Source organism: Astatotilapia calliptera, chromosome 7, assembly GCF_900246225.1.
Source record: "Astatotilapia calliptera chromosome 7, fAstCal1.2, whole genome shotgun sequence".
In the NCBI taxonomy this organism is placed as follows: domain Eukaryota; kingdom Metazoa; phylum Chordata; class Actinopteri; order Cichliformes; family Cichlidae; genus Astatotilapia; species Astatotilapia calliptera.
In genome coordinates, this window is record NC_039308.1 from 4763171 (window position 1) to 4788287 (window position 25117).

Consider the following 25117-nt stretch of genomic DNA (forward strand, 5'->3'; position numbering starts at 1 on the left):
TGCAAAATGAACAGAAAGTGATAGAAAAAACCCAACAGACACGTGTTTGCAGACATACCCAACTGAAAACATAGGCAAATACAGGAAGTGGCCTGAAACGGGTGCAAATTGACGAGATGCAAAAAGACACAAAGTAAGAGACACAAAACCTCCTCAAAGAGAAACTAAAAAATAATCAGAGACCCCCCTATCCTCAAAAAGATTGAAAAAAAAAACCCGCAAACAACTTGAAACAGACACAAAAAGGGCCGCAAAGCGAAGCAAACTGATGAAAACGGTGATGAAATTATTCAAAAGTCAAAATTACAAGAAATAAATGCACAATAACCACAAAAATATAGAATCCCTGCCTGTAATGCGTTTCTGCTTCTGTACACGTTTTGTGTGTGTGTGTGTGTGTGTGTGTGTGTGTGTGTGTGTGTGTGTGTGTGTGTGTGTGTGTGTGTGTGTGTGTGTGTGTGTGTGTATGTGCTCCTCACCGTGCTGGTATCGCGTGAATGCAGCACAAACGCGAACACTGGCAGCCATGGTAACCGCCAGACGCTAAGCTAGGAAGGAACATGGCGCGGTACTTGGTGCTAACATAAATAGCATGTTAATTCGCTGTGTTTTTGACCAGTGCCCTACTAGACTCACTTCATTACGGAAGCGGTTAGATGACTAAGGGATAATTTGTGGTTGCTTAGCATTTTATTGTCGGTTTGCCCACGCTGATCCTCCGAGGGCTTTCCGTCGGTTTAGCATCTTTGCTATCTGGAAGACTGAGCTGTTTATACCTCCAGCACACTTATGGCTTTCTATGAGGTGTACTCTCACCCGGCTTTGATTCGGTACAAAACGAGCGTGTGCACGAAAGCCACGCTGTTCCTGGTTGTGGTTCTGTGCCTCACCTACATCCCGCCTCTGCTGGTTGCTTACAGGAGCCAAGGTACATTTACGGTCCAGAAACTCTACATGCGCTCTAAAAACTACACCCTTTAACAGCAACACATGCCACGCTAATAGAAGCAAAATATTTGTTTGCACGTCACTCATGGAAAAACACCCGGGTTGCGCCACGCCATGGAATTTTCATAGATAGATTTTGCTGGTAAGGCAAAATCCAGTGGCACTTCCTCTATTCTCCCAAGTCTGCTAGGTATCAAAGCATGGGACAAGCCATGAAGTTTTAAATTACATTTATAAAACTCCCGATTGAAGCTTTTATACACCTATTAAGATTCATTTTGCACTATCAGACTTCATTTATCTCTGTCAGGAATCACAGGCTCCCTGTTTCTCTTATTGCTCTCGTATGACTGTGAAACATGTTAAAACGCTTAATTCATGTCTGCTTTAAACAGAAAACACATAGAAAGCATTGTACGTGGTTGTTTGATTGGCAGTAATTATTTTCACGTTTATTATTACAACTGATAAACAAGTGGTTGGTGGTGTCCATGTGTAAAATGACAACAGAGTTGAAAACAGAAGCCTTCAGTGACATCATCAAGCTGCTTCTGTTTTCTAAATGAGGATAATTTAAGAAATGTATTTTAGTATTATTTTCACTGACTTTGAATACAGCATGGTTGTTGGAGCCAGACCAGCTGTTTTGGGTCTTTCAGAAACTGCTGATTTACCGGAATTTACTGGGATTTCCCCACACAAAAATCTCAACTCCAGTCTCTTGACCTCCAAGGAGTGGTCCAGCAATTCATTTATTTATTTATTTATTTCAAATAGGTGCTAGTCTGATTTATTTTGCATATGTCTGTAATTACACCAAGTAAGTAGTTGTAGAAAACTGAACAGTTTGAGTGGTACAAATACATGCTCCTTGTTCTCAAACTTGTTTTTAATTTTAGGTTTTTGGATAAAAAGGAGCACTTATGAGGAACAGCCAGTTGTGAGATTCCAGTATCAGACTCTGCTTGTTGCAGCAACCAGTACTAGGGGAGAATATGTCGCCTGGAGCACCTTCCCCCAACTTAACAACATGCTAGGAGCCAACCTCCGGATTCCTGCTGTCACTGTAAGAATGTGTTCACAACACGCCACTCAAATCAGCACGGTGCTTATGTTCTCTGGTAACAAACTACAGCAGAATCGATCCTGTTTTAATAGAAGACATGATATTTAAGTAATGAACTAAAGCACTGTGTTCACAGTTGAGTTTTTTGAGCAGATGACTGGATTGGATTAGATGAGATTAGACAGGTGATTAGAGTTTATGCTGAAATCAGAATTTAGAAGTAAGAAACTTGGCCGTGGTGTAAGCTTCATTTTCGTGCTCATTCTGTGTATTTGTGAATGGTGCTTGTGACCAAAGTAGCTGTTAGTGAGTGCATCAGTGTTTTTCATCAGTAGGACCCAAGCAGCAACTTATGGGGCTGAGAAATGAACATGCAGTTCCCCTGATTCCCTTTTGGGGCCTTCTCAAAGAGTAAGGGAGTCTCCATAGACTCCCATTTAGTGCTGTGGGGAGTTTTTGTCAATGTCACAAGGTTGCTGTTGAATTTCGTTTATGTGGCTGAGCCGTTAGCTTGCTTTGAATTAGGAGGCAGCTTTGTTAAGGCGAGTATGTCCAGTGAAGCAATGTTTTTCAGGTGGGCCAGTTAAATGTAAATTTTGCTCGTTTATCTCAGGATGGTGGTGCATGAGATGCAGCTTCTTGTTCTTGTTTTTAGTGATTATTAAATTTATTTAATACAATATCAATATTTGGTGTCCCCACGTTGATACAAAAATGCCTCACAAAATCAGTCAGTATAGAATAGCTGCAGATTTTGGCATTTATGTATTGGTTTAATATTTTTCAGCTCCAATACGAACTTGTAATAAATGTACAAAAACATTAGGTAAGTCTGCATTGTACCATCACAAAAGTACCGAAAGGCCTCACATGGCAATTACTTTAATTTTCTTATTTCATACAATAATTAATGATTTCACTGTGTGTAATACATTAGAAATGTCAATTATGTTATTTTTCCTCGTAGTCCAGTTGCTCAGTGAGCAGTTTGAGTTTACTGTCATTGAAAAGCTGGAAAACGTATTAAGTAGCGAGCCCTGGTTTAAAAAAGTGTCCGTTCCTGCATAATAAACATCATGTTTGTACTGAACAGTGGACAGATATGATTTTTTTTACTTTTAATAACAGTAGAGTCTGCTTTGTTCTTCTGTGACTGCACTTTGCAGGTGAGAGAAGAGGACCAGAACCAGGATGGGAAACTGGACCTCCTGGTCTTTCAGCTGCAGCTTCCTCTGAAACCCAATGAGCAGGTGTACAGCATTCAGCTGCTGCTCACCTTCAGCTACCAGCTCTTTGTATGTATCCCACAGCATTACCCACTCGCACAGACACTCCATGAATCTGTTAAGCTAGTTAGTGCAAATTAAAGGTTGCACATTGGGCCATAAATAACATGGTTCACCACTAAAGATGCTCCAAAAAGGCACCAACAGCAATAAGATGGCCAAGAGGTCCACGTTACTGACTTTAGATAGTTTAGGTTTGACCTTTCCTCCGTAGGAAACACCTTTTCATCAGACAAGGCTTTCTACTAACTTTAAACCTGAGAAGGAGCCATAAAAAGTTTATTTCTTTCACTTATGAAACTAATGTTATGAAACGTGATAAAACTTGTGAGGTAATGGTGGGGCTGGAGCTAAGAGGCACAGATCACCACGTGATTTTTATCAGTTTTAGTAGCTTTGGGGATTTTTTAAAAGCCTTTTAAGCAGTTTTAAATGTCAATATTTCTCTCACTCTGCCTGCTAAAAATAGAATTAAAGCTGCAAGCAGCGACGAGAGGGCCCCCGCACCCTGGCGTATATCCAGGTGCGCTGCGGGCATAGGTGTCCATGCTGGACACCTATGCCCACTAGGTGGCGATGGAGAATACCATCTAAAGATCTCTGAAGCATATCAGACGTTGAACCACAAGTGAAGACGGGAAATAACCTACTGTGTATTTCCTGTCTCCACTAGGTGGCGCCATAAGTGTGACCTAATATTGGCACACAGATGTCTCTAGACTCGCATCGAAGCTGTGAAGTTTGGGACATACTGGACGATGTTTAGCTGAGATTTGACAATGTCGTGTCCTGTGGCGAATGAGTGAAAATTAGCGTGCCGCCAGGACCACGCCTTTTCGTGAAAATTCAAAAGCTTTGCAATTTAACATCACCGAAGCCTTTAGATTGTACTCACCAAAGCTCATGTAGATCTGATAAAAACCCTAGGAGGAGTTAGCTAACGTACGAGGCCTGAAAATGGACGAAATTGCCGCAAAATTCCACTTTAAATTAAAAATGGCTGACTTCCTGTTAGGTTTAGGTCAATGGGCCCCGGGACTTTTTGTTTGTCTCATGTTATACATGTTTACCAAATTTGACTCATGTAGCTCAGCTATGTGTCTGTAGTACTTCTTAATAGCCAGCATCGGTGGCGCTCTAGAGCCATTTTGAAACGCTAAATCGGTAAAATATGTAGATTTTATGTAAATTTTCAGCAGAACTGAGGCGTATGCACAATTTCACGAGTTTTTGAGCCTCAAATAGGCGATTCATTTGCCTGAATATTGATAAACAACAAAGCAGATACAATAACCTTCACACTTTTAGTGTTTGGGCCCCAATTATTACATGTGTAAACACATTTTTTCAGACAGGTAATAAATATTACCTGTTTAATAACAGGTATTTCAAAGTGCTGTAAATAATAAAATGTGGCCTTCAGTGTGACAGCACCAAAGTAGGGCCTTCAGGACCGTCTACGGCTGGTGGTTCAGCTAAAGCAGAGCGTAATATTTGTTGTTGTTGTTTTCCCAGCGGATGTCCACCGTGGTGATGCAGAGTCTGGCATACATGCAGCACTCCTCTTCTGTCCCCGGAGCTAAGCTGTTCATCAGCGGAGACCTGAGGCTGCAGCAGAGAACGCCTTTGCCTCACAGGGGGCTCTACAATATTTATAATGTAAGAGGACACGGGATCACCACCTTTTTCTCTCGCTACACCCTTTAGAGTAGATGAGTGCTTTGCTACCACATTCTGAGCCTGGAGCGGAGCAGAAAGGCACTTTTAAGATCTGATATCCAAAAGCTTCGTGCTTCAGTGGTTAGCGTCATTGTAGTATGCATGTGTTTGGTTTGCTAACAATGTTTGCTAATGTTAAATTAAACACACCAACCACATCCCAAGTGTCTTGCTTTACAAGAAGGGTCATTCACAGCAGAACAGTAGCTTCTTATCTTTTCTGTCTTCTGTAAAGGCGTGTATTTGTTAAGCACTCACTACCACTGTAACAGCCCACTAAACGCGCTTTTAAACTGGGTGTATGCATGATGGTGTCAGAGAGGCACCTGCCCAAATTTGTATCCATATGGTGTCATTTTTTAGAATATGTGTGACTTAGACATCCACAGCAAATGTAACTCCACATAAAACAAAACAAATCTGCATAAAATACTCCTGAAGTATTAATCTAAAGTTTACTTCAATATCAGAGTAATTCAGCTAGTGATTTTAGCCATCGCAATAACCCCGTATAAAAATATATTTGCAGTACACCATGCATCTTTGCTGTGTCAGTGTTAATACATGCTATGGGGGATGATTATACGTTAATGTGCTGTTTTCTCTTCCTCCGCGTTGATGCTAAGGTGTCGGTGATCGATGGCTCCAGCCCTTTTGCGAGCGCGTATGACCTCGAGAATATAATCAGGAGCTACCAGAACAGAAACTGTGAGTTGACAAAGGCGCTGCTCTTGTTCGGTTTAATGTAAATTTAGTCAAATTTTGCAAGTGTGTATTTTTTTTTTCCTGCCACAGTGACCACAGTGCTGTCCTGCCCAATCCCCGTGTGGACTATAGGACGAGCTGCTGCTGCTCCCTTTGAGTTTAAAGCTGAAATCCGCTACCCTGTGGAGGTAATCAGATATCCTTTTGATAAATACATTAAAATGGACATGTTTGTGGCTGTAGCTCAGGTGGCAGAGCAGGTCAGCCACTAATCAGAAGGTCGGTGGTTCGATCCCAGGCTGCCTCCTGGCTGCATGCCAAATATCCTTGGGCAAGATACTAACCCCGTGTTTGCCTACTGGTGGTGGTCAGAGGGCCCGGTGGCGCCAGTGTCCGGCAGCCTCGCCTCTGTCAGTGCGCCCCAGGGCAGCTGTGGCTACAATGTAGCTTGCCATCGCCAGTGTGTGAATGTGTGTGTGAATGGGTGAATGACTGAATGTAGTGTGAAGCGCTTTGGGGTCCTTAGGGACTAGAAAAGCGCTATACAAATGCAGGCCATTTACCATTTACCATTTGTTTTCACATAGAGTAACCTTCAAATAAATATATCTTTGAATACTTTCTATGGATAAGGTTTATTTAAGGTGGGACGCTGCAGACAAAGCATGTTTTTTTCATGGACTGTTCAATTTTGAGCTTCCGAGGTATTTTATATAGTCTTGTCAGTCCTCTGACATGCTTTTGAGATGGTAATACAAAGGAAATGTCCAGAACAAACACTGAGGTGCTTGTTTTACACCTCTGGTAATGCACATGTATGTAAATTACTGTCATTTCCCAATACAAAACTTTAACAGTCATTTTCTTACACTCTGACATACTCTTCTACGTCATTTGCATACACCAGAGTTTCCTGTTTTATTCCTGCCTGTATCGTGATGCTTTGTATGGCCTTTTTGGCTATAGAATATGGATTTCATTGTGTATTTTCTGATTCATGAAGCGATAAAGAGAGATCTCAAACACTACCTCTATAAAAACCTTGAACTCATTTGGGGTGATCCTTCATTTGGACATTTGTGAAACCTCGTAATGTAAAAAATGATTATAAATAATTTAAGTAAACTTTCTGTCAGTATATGTTAGCTCCATGTCTCCAGAAGCCCAGAAACATTTCATAATAAAAAAGAGGTTTATGATAAATTTTATCTCATGTAAGTAGGCTTTTATTGGACATGTTTTCCACAGCAGTACTGTGCATGCATAAAACTAGGAAGGTAAAGGGAGGCTGTAGCAGCAAACCTCTGAATGTTTATTCTCTGAAAAATCAAATATTATTTCATCTTTACTCAATCAGGCGTCACATAGCTTTGTTGTTCAAAGCACTGTAAAATAATTCTGCAAAATCACTGCATCAGAAAAAGTAAGTAAAATGAATGTGGTGAGTTAGAATAACATGCAGTAGCTTAATTAACTAAGTGCTTTAATTTAGCTGGTAATTCAGCTCCGTTTGCATGATATTAACATTTTATGTCAGGAGACTGGGATGTCGTTTTCTTTGTCCCATTCAGTGCTTTACTTATTCACATGCTAAACTTTGCTATGAAGTTTTGGGTGAAAGAAAAGTCAGGTAAAATTAAGAAACTTGTAAAACATGAGTACAGAAAATTTAGAGCAGGGATGTTAAAATCATTAAAGTGACTTAAGTGACTTAAAGACTTGAAGAACTTTTTTGTCATTGTAGTTATACAACAAAATCTGTTTGGTAGCTCACAGAGGCCAGCAGCAATAAAACAAGAAACAGCATAGTAACATAATACAGTCACATTATACAGTGGGCCACATAATAATGGACTGGATTTTATATAGCGCTTTTCAAGGCACCCAAAGTGCTTTACAATACCACTATTCATTCACTCTCACATTCATACACTGGTGGAGGCAGCTACAGTTGTAGCCACAGCTGCCCTGGGGCAGACTGACAGAAGCGAGGCTGCCATATCGTGCCATCGGCCCCTCTCCAACCCACGCTCAGCCCACGCTCCAACGTTAAGTGGGCCAGAGGTGTTAGACTCCCCTTTCTGTCACTGTACAGAGGTTTAACTGCACATTTAATCCTGGAGATGTCTTAATATAAGAATAAGAAGTGCAAATACAACATTACATTTACGTCATTTTTCTGCACAGTAGAGAAACAGATGTGTAAAAGTTAAAAGAAAAAGTTCTGGTAGTTCATTGTTCTAACATGTAATTATCCTGAAAAAAAACTTCTGTCATTTAATTGTTTGTGTATTTTATTTAATTCATTTGGTGTAGTGTGAATGACCTTAAAAAAGGTCATTAGTAGTAGCAGAAGCTGTAAACCGTGCCAAAATACAGTTAAAAATTAAAAATGTGTGCCGTTGCATTCACATCTGCCAAAGCAGTCCAGAGGCCCAGACTGGAGTCTTTGTTGGGCTGATTCTGATTCTAATGTTTGACACCCCTGATTTTGGGGTGTGGTGTCTAATTTTTGTCATTGTTTCTGCCTTGACTTCTCCCTCCACCTATCGCCCCGGCTTCTGGGAAACCATCAAATTTGCCTGGATTCAATATGTCAGCATCCTCCTCATCTTCCTCTGGGTCTTTGAACGCATCCAGAGATTTGTTTTCCAGAACCAGGTTCTGACAACTGTCCCAGTCCCAGTGGGAAAACCTCACATGTCATGATGGTAGTAGTGCTTCAACCTCCTTATGCAGCCTGCCCACAATCTTCTTTTTCCTTGTTCTTCTTTGAACTTCTTTCTGCTGTTGCCTCTCGTGTGTTAACTCAGGTTTACAGTTAGCAGTAAGTGCTGCCCCATCATCGTCCAGAAAACCTGTTTTGGTGATCTGAAACACATTCACACATTAGGACCAGGCAGCATCCTCGCAACATCAGTACAACCAGCACCCATGCTGCACATTCAATTTTAAAACTGCTTTGATATTTGTTAGAAAGCAGAATCAGTCTGTCTTTTGTTGCACGCAGGAACTTAAAAAACAAAAAGAGTTTGTGCTATTGTGTGAGTGTATGTGGCAGAATCAGTCTTTTGTGTTGTGGCATAATGGATAATAAATATTTTTTACAGTTTTAACTATGTGTGTCTGCTTTAACCATAACATGTGTGTGATGATTTCCTAAGAAATGAAAACTAAAACCTGTTTTTTTTAAAGTATTCAGACTTTTTCTGAAGCAACCTGTTGTTTTTTAATGTTTTGTGACTTTTTCACGAAGCCATAACCCCAACTCACAACAATATTTATCTTAAGACACTTTATATCATAGGGTTAATAACCAATGAGCTAATGATCTCCTGTGTGAAAGCACTTCAAAGGAGTTCACAACAACCGAGCTAATGGAGGGCTGCAAGTAACCAGAGATCATAAATGTGCAATCCTAGCATGTGAAATACCAGAAGGAACTAAGTGTGAGAAAATGAGATAATGTTAATCATGAGGTTCAAAAGAATTAATGGTTAACCGATCCTATCATCAGAATATTTAGACAGAGCAAATGGCCAACACAGCTCGAACTGGCTGAAGGATGATTCTCTCCCTGTCTTGGAGTTGTCACAGCCCTAATCCTCAAGATTAGGACAGAAGAATTTTTCTTTGTGTGTTAGGAAGCATTCCTGGTGGTGCAAAAACCAGTTTCTCATTAACATTTACTCTTGGAAATAAAAAGGTGACAAGCATTTCATGTTTTATTACACGTCCTTTAAGCTTTGGTGCTTGGAGGAGAAGCAGTGTGTGTGTTGCTGGTTGGCTTGACCGATGTTTTTGTAGCAGTCCAAGCTCCTCTGTGTCTCTCCCCTTTTGGCCATTCAGGGCTTTGCACAAACAGCAGATGTTTTTATTCAGTGTGCGTACAACATGGACAGCCAGCAGACTGTGAGCAGAGTGGTTTAGAATGGCCAACTTCACTTTCAAGCCTTTTAATATGTCACCAAGTTCTCACTGTTAATTGCAAAATTCATGAAACACCCCCCATTTTTTATTTGTTGATAAGATAATGGGAAATTGGAGCAGCGATTTATTGATACATCTGCAAACATACATGGAAATACAGATTATAAGGCAAAAATAGAGTCTGTATAAATCTAAGTTTGAAAGTCAATATTTAGTATGACAACTTTTTAAACCAATTATATAGATAGTTTGGCTTCTTGACAGCATTGAGAGAATTCCTGATCAGGCTTCAGTAAACAGTAGATGAATTGGATCAATTGACCTCTGATTACCTCTGTCTCTGATGTCTGTTATCCCCATTTTTTTTAAGGACAACATTTTCAGATAACCCTTGTGCACTTGTCCGGGTTCCTTAAAACTTTTAATGATACAGGTGCAGAAACACTGTTGTTATTTTGGGCATTTTTCATAGATTTAACTAAATAAAAGGCAACAAATGATGTTTTCTGAGATACACTGCTAGTAACAAAATGCCTAAAGATACAATTTAAAATTGGTTCTTTGCTAAGTTGTCTGTTATGTGTAGTAACCACACTGGTTTCTACACACACTGATTTCTACACACTGGAAACCACACTGGTTTCCACACATCAAGAGACTGAGCTAGGAGCCTTTTGATGGTTGAATGATTTACAGATCGGTGTTCAGTGGATTTAAAAAAGTATTTCCTGAATGCTTAACTTAAGAACACTTTTACACATTACAGGAAAATCTGGCCCATTGGGAACAAAATATGCAGAAACAAAGGGTGGCTCGAGACATTTGCACAGTACTGTATCTTTCACACTATTAGCAGGCTCTGTAGTTACTTCATTTTGACTTTGGGCGTATAGGCTGCAGTACTGCACTCTCTTCCTCCCTGTGACTCATCCACCAGGGAGAAGTTTTTTAATGTGTGCATGTGTGTTTATGTGGTTCTGTGCCTGTATCAGAGCATTAGCTCATTTAAACCAATCAGTCAAAGTTTGTGCTGGACGAAACGATTTAGTAACACCCAAGCAGCTCAGCAACTTCATCTCAGAAAGATCATGTCTTAACCATTCTGTGGGTACTACCTTTTATTCGTTCTCAAGGTCAGATTATCTGAACATATAAGTCTTGGCTCACTTCCTGTTGATGTCATTATCTTTATCATAAACGTGCTGCATGCTCTTAAACAAGAAAAGAAAAGGTGTTTTATTATCAACTAAACTTTACCCAAGAGACACAGAAAGGACACGCTGCTGCTATATTTGGTTAATGTTTCATATTAGTCAATTAGATTCATTATTATAAGGATGTTTTTGCATCACCACAACAGCACAAACATAAAGTAGAATATGTGACTGGAATATTATACCTGACGATCCTAACTTAAAGCCTTAAAAAAATCAAATGGGTGCGTTTTTCTGACTAGGATGCCTGTTTAGCTTAAGAGAGGTGGACTGCTGTCCTCACAGCCTCACAATTTTTGCTCTTTATTATTTCATTCATTATGCTGATGATTTGTGACTTTCTATGCACTGACAAAGTACAGGAACATATTTAAAGGAAGACGTTAGCAAAGAAAAGTGGGATAGTCAAGGAGATGAAGAAAGTTGGCAGGAATGCTGAGAGGGTAGGTGTACGGCAAAGAGAGAGGGTGCCAAAGGATAAAGGCTTATGGGCATTGCATGTGAGGCTGGGCACTGAGGAAAGGACTATAGGCACAGACACTGAGCTGGAAAGGATGTGTACTGAGTTAGGGTGGTTTCGGATAGAGATCATAATGTACTAACAAGTGAAGAGAGTGTGCTGAGAAGATGGAAGGAGTACTCTGAGGAGCTAATGAATGATGAAAATGAGAAAGAGAGGAGGATGGATGGAGGAAAGTGAGTCAGGAAGTGCAGATTTCACATATTACACTATGAAGAGTGGAAAGGTGGTTCAGATGGCATGTCTGTGAAATATGAAGATCTTTAGGAGAGATGGCTTCTTTTAAACAGATTGATTAACATAATTTTGGTCAGAGGATTCCTGAAGAATAGAGAAATCCAATTTCAAGTTCAAGGGTGACGTGCAGAGCTGCAGTAACTTTGGAGAGATAGGGTAGAGTCCCAAGAGAGGAACTGCGGTGCTGCATGAGGAAGTCAAGACTGACAGAGAAGTCTGTAAGGACGGACCTGTAGGAAGAAAACGCACAAGTGTTGAGGCATGCAGTAGGAGTGACAGATGGATTCAAGGTCGGGGTGGAAGTACATCAGGGATCGGCTCTGAGCATCTTCTTGTTTGGAGTGGTGATGGACAAGGTAAATTTAAAATACCTGGGATCGACCAGCCAAAGCAACAGACAGTGCACGCAAGCGGTGATGAAGAGTGTTGGGTGATTTGTAACAGAAGAGGTGGTAGTGAGGCTGGTATGAGGTAGGGTTTGGAGACAGTGGTACTAACACAAAGACAGGAGTGGAGCTGAAGATGTTAAGATGGGAGTGATCAGGAGGGAGATTAGAAATGAGCACATCAGAAGGAAAGTTCAGGTTGAATGCTTTGGAGACAAAGTAAGTGAGGCTGGGATGGTTTGCACATGTGCAGAAGAGGAATAGCTGATTGGGCAAATGATGTTAAGTATGGAGCTGCCAGGTCAGACAAAAAACGGGAAAATCCAAAGCAGGTTAATGGATGCAATGAAGGAGGATGTGTAAGGGTTGGTATGAGAGAGGAGGATCGTAGCGCTAGATTGAGATAGAGGCAGATGGTCCAGAATGGCGACCCCTAAAGGGAGAAGCTGAAATTAAGAAGTTTTGTTTCTACCTTAACTTTAATTTAATCTGTAATTTCTGGCTTTGTGCTTCAATATTGCAATCTGTTATTTTGCTTTTTATAAAGAGTCAACATAAATAAAGTTAGTATTGTGATCTTATTAGTAACAGTAGCTTAGTGTTTCTACAACCCTGTTAAATGCAATCTGTTTCCATGGGCGTATATGCAGCATCTTGTGGGAATCTCACCAATAGATGTTGAAATTACTAAGGATGGGCCAACAGGTCCATTCACAAAACAGGGTCGTAGACCATTGTTTTTTGGGAATGCAGGGACAAAGTAACAAAGAGCCATATAACCAATAACAGTGCTGGCTCACTTCAAACTGGAAGTCTCCTGTTTGAATGAAAGAGCACTCTTTTTAACACCTTATTGCAACTGTTACAACTAATTCCACATCATTGCCCAAAGTCCCTCCTCCGCCTCCATCCAGCTCTTACTGGTCACCAAAAAGCTTTTCTTTCAGCTGCAGAGAGAAGGAAAACAGGATATGAGTCTGGGTCTTACAGGAAACAGGTGCATCCCTTGTTTGCATCTCTTTTTTCAGTGTTTCATTGCTTTTCCCAAGTTCCACTTTATTTTGCTCTAGAGACAGAGCATCAACATACAGATTTCTAATTCTTCATCCCAATGAAAACAATGCCAAAATAATCTCAAAGTTTTATGAAAACACTCCCAGCTATTAAAGTTTTATTATAATCAAGAAGAGAACATGTGGCAAATTTTGCTTATTTTTCACATTTTTGCTTTTTTTTTTTAAAATTATTTTTATGTTATTACCATTTTTGTCAGAGCAGCAAAGTAAGAACTTCTGCTTCACTAAATGCCACAAGAAAGGAAGACACTGTGACAGCTGGCATAGCGTGAGAGGCCTATGACCGGTTGCCAGTGTGCTGCAGGGCTTGCAAAGAGAAACAGACAACCATTCACTCCTAAGGCCAGTATAAAGCAGCCAACTGACCTAACCAACACACATGTCTCTGGGAGGAAGAATGAGAACCTGGAGAAAATTCATGCATGCACAGGGAGAATGTGCAGAGTCATAAAGGTCCCCAGCCTGGAAGTGCAGCCTGTGCAGTGAGGCAACATTGGTGCCATTAAGGTACCAAGCAAGTTATTTTCATTATTAAAAGGAGGAAGTGGGGAATTAAAAATCAAAATCATTTGAAATGTGCAAATTTGCTATGATTTTCACTTTCTGTCTTGGTGATTTTTGTCATTATTTATGCTGTTAAAGTGGTGGATGTTCATGTTAAACATAACCACCAGACTGCTTTAAACAATCGGTTTTAGACAGTTTTTGTTGAAAGGGAGTAATGAGCTGAAAATGTACTAAAGTACCAAATCTGAAGAATCTACCTGGTTGGTTGGCAACAGGCAGGGTTTGAAGGTAAGCTCAATTTAGAAAGCAAACAAACAAAAAAACAAAAATGCAGGCATATTTGTTTTGGTTTTATTTTTTAAATATTGTATTCCTGTTCACACATGTGTGCAGTGTTGGTTTAGCATAATGATTATGATCGACTTGGTTGACTTCCATTTGCAAACATTTCTGTCTTCTCAGGGTTTCTGAAAGGTTATGTAAGCATGAATCCTGTTAATGGATTCTTATTGCAATGGAAATATTGCTGTATTGTATACAGCTAACTCTGTGCTGCAAAAAAGCACACCAGAGACCTGTATTTGCGAGCAGGATATGGACTTAGTGAGGTTAATTTAGGTTAAACCCTGGTTTTCAGTGTTCCAAAGGTACTTTACTCTCTGCCATGGTAACTTTGACCTAGATCTTGCCAATAATATTCTTTTCACATGAACATGCTCATAGCTCATAGGGTGACTGGAAAATTCTACTAGTAGTTCTACACAAGCCCAGGGGAAGAAGAGGTTGGTTTGTGAGTCTGGAGGTGTGGGACAATCCAGATAGTTTGCCCGAAAAAGAAAACACAGAATTTTCCATCATTTCATAAAAACGAATAAAAAATCTGGAACATGTTACTCATGACAATTAAAAAAATAAATAAATCCAAGAATGCATATCAAAATATAGGCTCACCAACAGTAGATTTCTTAAATATCAGCAAATGATGAACAGCATAGAGAAAAGATTTAATCCCTGGCAACCAGAGATGGGCAGTAACGCGTTATCCGATTACTTTTTCGAGTAACGAGTAAAGTAAGGGATTACTATTGCAAAAACAGTAATTAGATTACCGTTACTTTCCCGTAGGAACGCTGCGTTACTGCGTTACTAAAACCGTGAATTTTTGCGAGAATGTCTCATGACAATGAAGTTAGCAAGTGCCACGTTCGTGACAACAGCTGTGTGCAGATCAACAGTGAATAATATATTGAGTGCAGAGAGAGTATGAGCGTGCAGCGTTTAAAGCGTGGAAGTACTGACCTTACTTTGAGTTTGATTCCATAAAAAGTGACAAAAACATTAGCGTCCGCTGTGCGTGGGAAGAAAACTTCTTTTTACAGCGAAAGAAACCCTAAACCTCCGAGCAAGCACCGAGTAGCTATGACGTAATGGGAAACTCACAGAGAAACTCGCGGATTCTTCCACTGACCGCGGCACACCTGCACCAGGGTAAACCTCCGCCTACCCCACTCCTGCTTTACAGGTGAAAATAGAGCAACAGGACTGCTAGTATTTGATTTTATTTATTTTCTGCTGTGTTTTACTTGCATCTGTTTGAAAGACTGAGTGTAAACACAAAAAAAAATTATTTTATGTGCTGGAATGTGCAGAAAATAGGTTTAAATGTTAAACTAATTTCTTCCAGTCAGAGAATGTTGCATATAATTACATTTTTGCTTGATGCATAAAGTTAAAAGATTAAAACTAATAAAACAAGTTTTAAAAAGAGACTTTTCCATTTGATTACATTTTGTATGATGGATTACGTAGAAAAAGTAGAATTGGGCTGAAAGATCTATCGCTTTATCACCTATTCAGGTTGTAAATCGTGTTTTTAAAAAGTAACTAAGTAACTAAGTAATTAATTACTTTTGAAAATAAGTAATCAGTAAAGTAATGGGATTACTTTTTGGGGGAAGTAATCAGTAATTAGTTACTGGTTACTTTTTTCAAGTAACTTGACCAACACTGCTGGCAACTGAACTCAGAAATGCCCACACAGGTAACAGAATTTTTAAATTGTTGAACCCCTAAATTATTAGCAACTTAAAGTCTAGTCACCTTCATTCCAAACTCCTTAGGCTATTTATAGAAATAATGATGGACATGAATAAATAAACAGATAAAAGAAAAACACAAACAAGAGAAGCATATAGACAATTTATGGAGCTCATCTTGGAAAAGCAAATATGTTTGGCACAATAATGCAAACCAGACATCACAAACTGCCAGGGTTTAAAATAACCCCAGCCGGTTTCAGATTAGCTAATGACAAGTCAGCTATATTGCTGTAGTAAATATTAACATAGCTCTACATGTTGAATTACTATTATGTCCAAGTTAAGAGACATATATGTCATGTTAAGTTGTGTGTGGCAGGCAGAGTTGCAAACTTCTATGCAGACTCACAGCAAATTACTGTAAATTCCAGTTACAGCAACTTTCATGTAAATTCAAGTGAGGCAGGATATTTTTACTGCAAATGTATTTACAGTAATGTAAATACTTTGGGTTGGCAATAACATACTGGCATTCATTTGCCAGCAACCTGTGTACTGTCCTCAGTGTTTTCCATGCTTCCAGAAAAACAATGCACAGTATTTTCTAGTATTCATTTGTTGTTTTACACGATATTATCACAATCTGGGCAATCAAAACAATATGTGAAACATAACTTTACCCCACCAAGTAGCAATGGTACAGTATACATTAAAAGTGATTCAGAAACTGTAGCTTAAGATAAAGCACAGAATCAGTGACTTCTTTACTGGACACGCAAAGAATTCACAAAAGCTCAGTGATCCGAACCTGTAAAATCTATGTACCTTGTTACGGATTCAAATATTGGGGATGGATACAAGAGGAAAAGCCAAAAGAACAACACTGGTCCGGCCGGGTTAAGTCAAACAATGATTTTAATGGTCACACGCGTGGGAGATGGACACTGTACGCAGACAGCATCAGATCTCAAAATGGTGGAGCATTGATCAACCTCTTATAGCATCTAGTGGCCCCCACCTAATAATAAAAGCCTAAACATTCACATGCTTTCTCTCACAAAGTGCCTAAGCTACGACCTTGGCTCCCTGTTTATCTGCTCCTGCTGAGATGGGGCAGAAAACTCCAGTATGTTCTGTTCTCTTCTTATCAGACAAATAAGGCGATGACTTTCTGCGAACAGTATTTCTTATCAGGTATACCCCAATAATCATCTGCACTTCCGGTTGAGTGAACGCTGGCGCGACTGGCTGCCGCTACTCACCGGCCGCCACTCACCACTATCGCTAACGCTACTGAACTCTGGACTTCTGGACTTTTGTCCTACTCCTGTTTCTAAGGCCCACCGGTGTCCCTACCCGGCTGTTCCTGTCCATGATGTGGCCTTTCAGGATCTATGTACTCTCAGTGTGGGTCTGGATCCTTATGTCATCGATCTACCGACTCGGCACTGGACTTCATCAATATACAGCTGATGAGCTCCTCCGGCTCCGCTTCTCTTTAGCTGCTCTGCCGTTGGCTGCTCTTCATTTCCACACGGACATTGCCTTCCTCCCTCGTCGAAAGTACGTACATCGAGGCTCCCGTCGGTATTTCCATCAGGATAATTCCAAACCAATTCAGTCCTTCTGGTCCACCTCTGGTCGCTCTCAACGGAACCCCTGCAGGTCTATTGACCACAATGTTCTGACTAGTCTGCCTAGGTCGGCTAACACTCTCATCCAGTCCGACAGTATTTCTGTCAACTTTGGCCTGCTTAATATCCGTTCGCTTACGAACAAAGGACATCTCATCCAGGATCTCCTAACAGACCGTAAGTTTGACTTTTTCTGCTTGACTGAGACATGGCAACAGCCCAATGACTTTTCGCAACTCAACGACTCCACCCCCCCGGGGTTTGTTTACACCTGCCAACCTCGCGAGTCCGGCCGTGGTGGTGGCCTCGCGATAATCTATCGCGAGAACTGGAAAGTCTCGCCGCTGTCCGCCCCTACGTACAGCTCCTTTGAATCTGTTGTCTGTCAACTTTCAGGACCTACCCCAACTGTAATAGCTGTCATCTACCGCCCCCCAAAATTTAATTCTGTTTTTATCAGTGACTTTGCCGATCTGCTGACCAATCTAGCTACTGTCTCCCCTAATATAATATTGCTGGGTGACTTTAACGTTCACGTGGATAACTGCGACCATCCCCTTACCAAGGACCTTCTATCCTGCCTTGATAGCTTCAGCCTTAAACAATACATAAACTTCCCTACCCACATTAAGGGCCACACTTTGGACCTAGTCTGCTGTTCTGGACTTACCCCCTCCATCTGTAGAGCTGACGAACTGCTAATTTCGGACCATCTACTTCTCTCCTTTAATGTTCACATGACCCTCTCTGTAATTAACAATCCCCGTATTATCTCTTTCCGGAATATCAAGAATATAAATCTTGATATCCTTTCCTCTGCTTTTTCTAGCTGCTTGTCTTCTAACAACTTAGCTATTCAAGAGGACCTGGTACTTTTTTATAATCATAGCCTTAGTAGTATTTTAAATTCCCTGGCTCCACAAAAAACCAGAACTGTACTTTTTTCTCGCTCTGCACCCTGGTACACCCCTGAACTCCGGCTACTGAAAGCTAAAGGCCGACAGCTTGAACGTCTCTATAAGAAAACTGGCCTTACTATTCATAAGGATATGTTTAATAACCACGTTCTGTTTTACCAGGAATGTATTAGTCAAACCAAATCTGCTTATTACTCTGCTATTGTCTGCTCAAGTGAGAACTCTACCAAGACCCTTTTCTCACTATTCAACTCTTTTAACAGGCCACCTGATTCTCTCCCTGCTCATCTCTATTCATCTAACTTCTGTGATGCTCTAATGCTATTCTTTATTGATAAAATTCATAAAATACACTTAGACCTGGACCCTAATGCTCAATGTAGCTTCTCTGTCCTAACTTCTCCCCCTTCTCACTTCCTCTCTTTTTTTCAACTTCCATCCTTAGCTGATATTGCTGATCTCATCCATAAATCAAAGCCTTCTACCTGCCAGCTCGATCCTATCCCCACTGTCCTCGTCAAAGCCTGCTTACTCCCTCTCCTTCCCCTCATATCTGCTATTATTCACTCTTCACTCACCACTGGAACTGTTCCTGCTTCCTTCAAAGTTGCTGCTATTACCCCAATTCTGAAAAAAACTGGTCTAGATCCCAACAACTTTAATAATTTTCGTCCTATCTCCAATCTACCATTTCTCTCAAAAATCCTTGAAAGAATAGTTGCTTCACAAGTCCATCTTCACCTAACTGATAATAACCTTTACGAACAGTTCCAGTCTGGCTTTCGTCCTCTACATAGCACTGAAACTGCTCTTATAAAAATAACAAACGACCTTCTTGTAGCAGCTGATTCTGGTCTCCTCTCCATCCTTATCCTTCTTGATCTGAGTGCAGCTTTTGACACCATCTCTCATCCCATTCTCCTTAGCAGATTAGCTTCTATTGGTCTCTCTCACACTCCACTAGCCTGGTTTAAATCATACCTATCTGACCGCACTCAGTTCATTCAATTAAAATCCTTCACTTCTCAGCTTTCTCCTTTATCCACTGGGGTGCCCCAGGGATCTGTCCTCGGGCCCCTTCTTTTCATCATCTACCTTCTTCCACTCGGACATATTTTTCGTAAATATAATATTCAGTTCCACTGCTACGCCGATGACACCCAGCTCTATCTCTCTACCAAACCTGACTCTACTCTTCCTCCACCCTCCCTCATCCTCTGTCTAGCTGAACTTAATTCTTGGTTCTCCTCCAACTTTCTTAAACTCAACAGCAATAAATCGGAACTTCTTCTGGTTGGCACTAAACGACTGCTATCCAGAATTAACAATTTCTCTCTCACCATCAATAACTCGCTGGTCCCTATCTCTCCCTCTGTGAAAAGCTTGGGTGTCATTCTCGATAGCACATTATCCTTTAACTCACATATCAATAATATTACACGTGCAGCATATTTCCAACTCCGTAACATTAATCGCCTCCGCCCCTTCCTCACACCTCACGCCACTGCCATTCTCATCCATAATCTTGTTATCTCTAGAATTGACTACTGCAACTCATTACTATTTGGCCTTACACAAAAATCTATCAACAAGCTCCAACGTGTCCAGAACTCTGCTGCCCGTATTATTACTAGGACTTCTTCTACCCACCACATCTCCCCAATCCTGAAGCAACTTCACTGGCTCCCGGTCAAATTTCGCATCCATTTTAAAATAATTCTGTATACATTCAAGGCTATTCATTCTCTCTCTCCACCGTACCTCTCTGACTTATTACAGATGAAGCTCCCATCCCGCTGCCTCAGATCTTCATCTTCTCTTTCTCTCTCTGTTCCCTCTGCTCGTCTGATCACAATGGGAGGGAGGGCCTTTAGCTGCTCTGCCCCTCGACTTTGGAATTCCCTACCCCCGGACCTCAGAAATATTAGTTCATTCTCTCTTTTTAAGTCCACCCTCAAAACTCATCTGTTTAAAATTGCCTATTCTTAAATTTCTGTATGTTTTAACTTTTATCTTCTATTTTTATCATTGTGTATGTTTCCAGTTTTTATCTGTTGTACAGTGTCCTTGGGTGCTTTGAAAGGCGCTATTTAAATAAAATGTATTATTATTATTATTATAACTCAGCAGTATAATGCATCATAAAACAATATCATTCATTCACAATAAATCAGCAGTCTAATGTAATGCAAATCAGTTTAACAAATGCAATAGTTATCACCTTCTTCTAATTCAGGAGAATAATGCAAACCAAAACTACAGAATAATTCACAATCTTTAATTAGGGGTCTAACATGGCATAAAATAATATTATAATCCAACAACCTGCAAAACAAAAGGATGGTGAAACCTATAAGGTGCAACAAGCACAGATGCTGGACGAAACAGATGCTGCTTTACTGTGTGATGGTCCTGAGTCTGCCGACTCAGTGTTTTGTGTTTCTTTATGCTTTTGTTTATCCTGAGTATGTATTCTGTTTTGATTTACTGTTTGTTAGGTTTCTGTTCTGTGCTTACCCTGGTCCCACTTCTGTGTTCTGTCTGTCTATGCTGTCACACTGTCTGTTTGTGAATCTGTCTGTTTAGTTAGTTCAGTGTCTTGTCTGGTTCTGTGTCTGAGTTTCCTGTTTTATTCTGAAGGTCCCTGTCTCGTGTGAGTGTGTTCAGTTTACGTTTCCCCTGTCCCGTCACCTCTGACTTCTTCCAGCTGTGTTGCCCTCCTGTCTCTCATCCCCTGATTACTGCTGTGTGTATTTAAGCCCTGTGTGTTCTCCTGCCTGTTGTTGGTTCGTCTGTGTTCCACAGTGTCCTTTTCCCTGTCTGTGGCTCTCTGCCACTCTCCCCATTTTGTATGTTCTCAGGTTTGCTCTTTAGTTTTTCCAGTTTAGGTTTCTTTACTTCCCTGTCATCCCTCACTGCTTGTTTGCCACTACACCACCCTGTAAATAAACATCAGTCATCCCCTGATTGCTGCTGTGTGTATTTAAGCCCTGTGTGTTCTCCTGCCTGTTGGCACAATGCTCAACGACACCTTGGTTAAGTCCCTTATCAAAACGGAGGATGGACACTTGAAATTGTAGCCTGTTAGAAAAGTTATGATGAGGGGCCCTTGCAGACAGTGAGACATTGTAATGAAAACTTAAAACCCCCACATTAATGCAATGCGAGCTCAGTTGAATTATTCAGTAGTCTCCCACTGAAAACGCTACGTCCAGATGAACAGAATCAATATTTGGAGATTCAGTAGAGTTCAGCAGCTTCGTGCTTCTGCAGCCATGATGATAACCAGCATAACTGGGGAGGACACTGAGCCGATGAGCCAGTGCAGAGGAGGACCCCTCATTTATCTACCCGTCAGCTTGTGCAGCTAGTTTTAAAGCTTGACTGTACTGAAAATAGCAAAAACAAATAGGATGGAAATGTTCTGACGACAATGTCAACTTTCCTCACGCATCCTTGAGTTTAGATCTAGTTTTGATCTAGTGTCTCTCCTGTTTGCAAAGTTATTTTTGAATAGAAAAGTGACTTGAAAGTGTATTTGCCAAAAACTGGACAAATGGACATCTGTTTTTGGTCTACATCTTTTGATTTATTCAAGCTACCGTAATAAGCCCTAAAGTGAGCTCAAACGGAGACATCTGTGCCTTTCCAATGATACCTCATGTTTTTGGGTCGCCTCTACACTCAGAAAAATTATGGTTCTTAAATGGTTCTTCAGATGTCTTCATGGTTCTTTAAAGAACCATCATACGTCAAAGAACCTTTTTATTTTGTGGATGGTTCTTCAGCTATTACAAATGGTTCTTTAAAGAACAAAAGGTTCTTCATCCTTAGCAATCTAAGTTTGATGGTGTAAATGGCATAAATATTTATTCACTATAATGAGGCTGTGAATTATACTGTGTGTTTTCTTTGTGTGCATGTGTGTGCGAAGGGGGAGGGCGGGATACCTGGCAATTACCCTTTAAGAGAAGATGGTAGGAAACTGAATATTCAAATAAAAGTTAGAAATATTTGCAAACAGTAGACACAATACACACATTCAAATACTGTACTTTAGTTTTAAATTTTAATAAAGCATTACTATTTTCTACTCCAAGGCATTACTTTTGAGATTATCAGAGGTGGGACCAAGTCATTGTTTTGCAAGTCTCAAGTAAGTCTCAAGTCTTTATCCTCAAGTCTCAAGTCAAGTCTCAAGTAATGTCAGGCAAGTCAGAGTCGAGTCTCAAGTCACTGGTGTAAAAGTCCGAGTCAAGTCACAAGTCTGAAACTTTGAATTTCAAGTCCTTTCGAGTCTTTAAAAAAAACAAACGAAAAAATAATGTTGCAGTTATATGCTAAATGTAAATATTAGACCATGTAATTTTAAAATCTGTGTTTTTCTCAACACATACAAAATAGTGAACTTAGAAAATATACACAAATTGTGAAATTGCACCTCTTTAAAATGCAGCTCAATTAAACCTAGCTCCAAGAATAATTTTCACCGACAGTTCTGAGATAAGCTGCATGTTATTCTTGGATGCGGTTGTAGGACCAGCTTTAAAATCGCATGACAAAAATATCATACACATTAAAAAAAACTGTATCACCAACGTAGCCTGGAAAACATTTGCTAGTTAGATGAAGTCAGCTATCTCATCTTAGCATATTTATATGCATATTTATAATTATACGGTTCTTGGAGTGAGTGCATACACTCATGAAGTTTAGTAACTTCAGGTCACTGCAACAAGCCCAGGTACAGTTTACCGACGGATGGGTGCAGGACCTTGAAACGCACCGTGTAGAACGAAAGACCATCGTACCTATCATAAGTTTACCAGTCTCACAAATTGTCGTCATAAATACACATTCGTTAACCGTTTATTAATAGGACCTTTGAGCTCAACGGTAATTAATTAGTAGTGGAAATAATTTCTGGTAGCATCACAGAAATGTAGCAGTGACAATAATATTGTATGCTGTAATCGTACTGGGCAATTAGTGATACAAAAACCTGTTTTATCCTGTGAATAAAAGTATATGTTTTTGTCAGTGTACCATAATAACAGAAGCGAAACACAATATTGTGTCAGGATAATTTACTATTTATGCACAATAAATAAAGGAGCATAACGCGACAATTTCTGTTCAGCGCCAGACTTGCTTGTAACCTATATCACCAATTATGTTAAGAAAAATGACGCATTAACTACAACAGCAGACTGACCTTTGTGTAAATGCTTGGAGCAGACTAACCTGTGAGCTGGAGTGTTCTAGGACGTTATATTTGATCTTTGAATGGCTGCTATCCAGGCCATCCGTCGCGTCTTTGTTACTTCGGAAACATGGCTCGAACAATTTCTCTTCAACGACGTAATCCGATAACAACCGATCTCTTTACCCGTCGGCTTCCCGTGGCTGTCATGCGACCGGCTATTGCAGTTAATAATACAACAGCTTCTTGACATTTTTGTGTTTCTTTTTATCGCTGTATAACTGATTTTAATTGAAAGCCTGCGTGCGCTAGTACCGCTTGCCACGAGTTCCCAGAATCCTTTGCGGTTCTACCCGTGAATGACGTCACATTTTCAATCTCCATATAATATGCATGTTAAATTTTATATTTGGGGTAAAATATCAAGTCTTTTCAAGTAAACCGGTTCAAGTCCAATTCAAGTCCCAAGTCATTGGTGTAAAAGTCCAAGTCAAGTCACAAGTCTTAGAACATTTTTTCAAGTCAAGTCTAAAGTCATAAAATTAATGACTCGAGTCTGACTCGAGTCCAAGTCATGTGACTCGAGTCCACACCTCTGGAGATTATTATATATTTTTGAAAATATAGCATAATGATAATACTAGTTATTGTAAACTTTACAAACCACCTAGCAGTATGTAAAGTCAAATTATAAAATACAAGTGAATAACAATTGCAGAACAGAATGTCAGTGTCCCTACCCGGCTGTTCCTGTCCATGATGTGGCCTTTCAGGATCTATGTACTCTCAGTGTGGGTCTGGATCCTTATGTCATCGATCTACCGACTCGGCACTGGACTTCATCAATATACAGCTGATGAGCTCCTCCGGCTCCGCTTCTCTTTAGCTGCTCTGCCGTTGGCTGCTCTTCATTTCCACACGGACATTGCCTTCCTCCCTCGTCGAAAGTACGTACATCGAGGCTCCCGTCGGTATTTCCATCAGGATAATTCCAAACCAATTCAGTCCTTCTGGTCCACCTCTGGTCGCTCTCAACGGAACCCCTGCAGGTCTATTGACCACAATGTTCTGACTAGTCTGCCTAGGTCGGCTAACACTCTCATCCAGTCCGACAGTATTTCTGTCAACTTTGGCCTGCTTAATATCCGTTCGCTTACGAACAAAGGACATCTCATCCAGGATCTCCTAACAGACCGTAAGTTTGACTTTTTCTGCTTGACTGAGACATGGCAACAGCCCAATGACTTTTCGCAACTCAACGACTCCACCCCCCCGGGGTTTGTTTACACCTGCCAACCTCGCGAGTCCGGCCGTGGTGGTGGCCTCGCGATAATCTATCGCGAGAACTGGAAAGTCTCGCCGCTGTCCGCCCCTACGTACAGCTCCTTTGAATCTGTTGTCTGTCAACTTTCAGGACCTACCCCAACTGTAATAGCTGTCATCTACCGCCCCCCAAAATTTAATTCTGTTTTTATCAGTGACTTTGCCGATCTGCTGACCAATCTAGCTACTGTCTCCCCTAATATAATATTGCTGGGTGACTTTAACGTTCACGTGGATAACTGCGACCATCCCCTTACCAAGGACCTTCTATCCTGCCTTGATAGCTTCAGCCTTAAACAATACATAAACTTCCCTACCCACATTAAGGGCCACACTTTGGACCTAGTCTGCTGTTCTGGACTTACCCCCTCCATCTGTAGAGCTGACGAACTGCTAATTTCGGACCA

General features: G+C 40.6%; 1 protein-coding gene across 2 annotated transcripts in view; it reads left to right on the top strand.

Moving 5' to 3' along the window:
• Positions 1-512: 512 nt before the first annotated feature.
• tmem231 (transmembrane protein 231) overlaps positions 513-25117 on the top strand; it is a 38499-nt gene continuing 13894 nt past the window's right edge. Inside the window, exons 1-7 of one of the 2 annotated variants that reach the window (XM_026172628.1) lie at positions 513-928; positions 1848-2014; positions 3181-3309; positions 4816-4959; positions 5646-5727; positions 5815-5920; positions 8271-8840. In XM_026172628.1, coding sequence (XP_026028413.1) covers positions 790-928; positions 1848-2014; positions 3181-3309; positions 4816-4959; positions 5646-5727; positions 5815-5920; positions 8271-8433 — 930 coding nt within the window. In that variant the 5' untranslated portion in view covers positions 513-789 and the 3' untranslated portion in view covers positions 8434-8840. Of the gene's footprint in view, positions 929-1847; positions 2015-3180; positions 3310-4815; positions 4960-5645; positions 5728-5814; positions 5921-8270; positions 8841-25117 lie in introns of those variants that run through there. The other variant, XM_026172627.1, reaches the window with a different exon arrangement.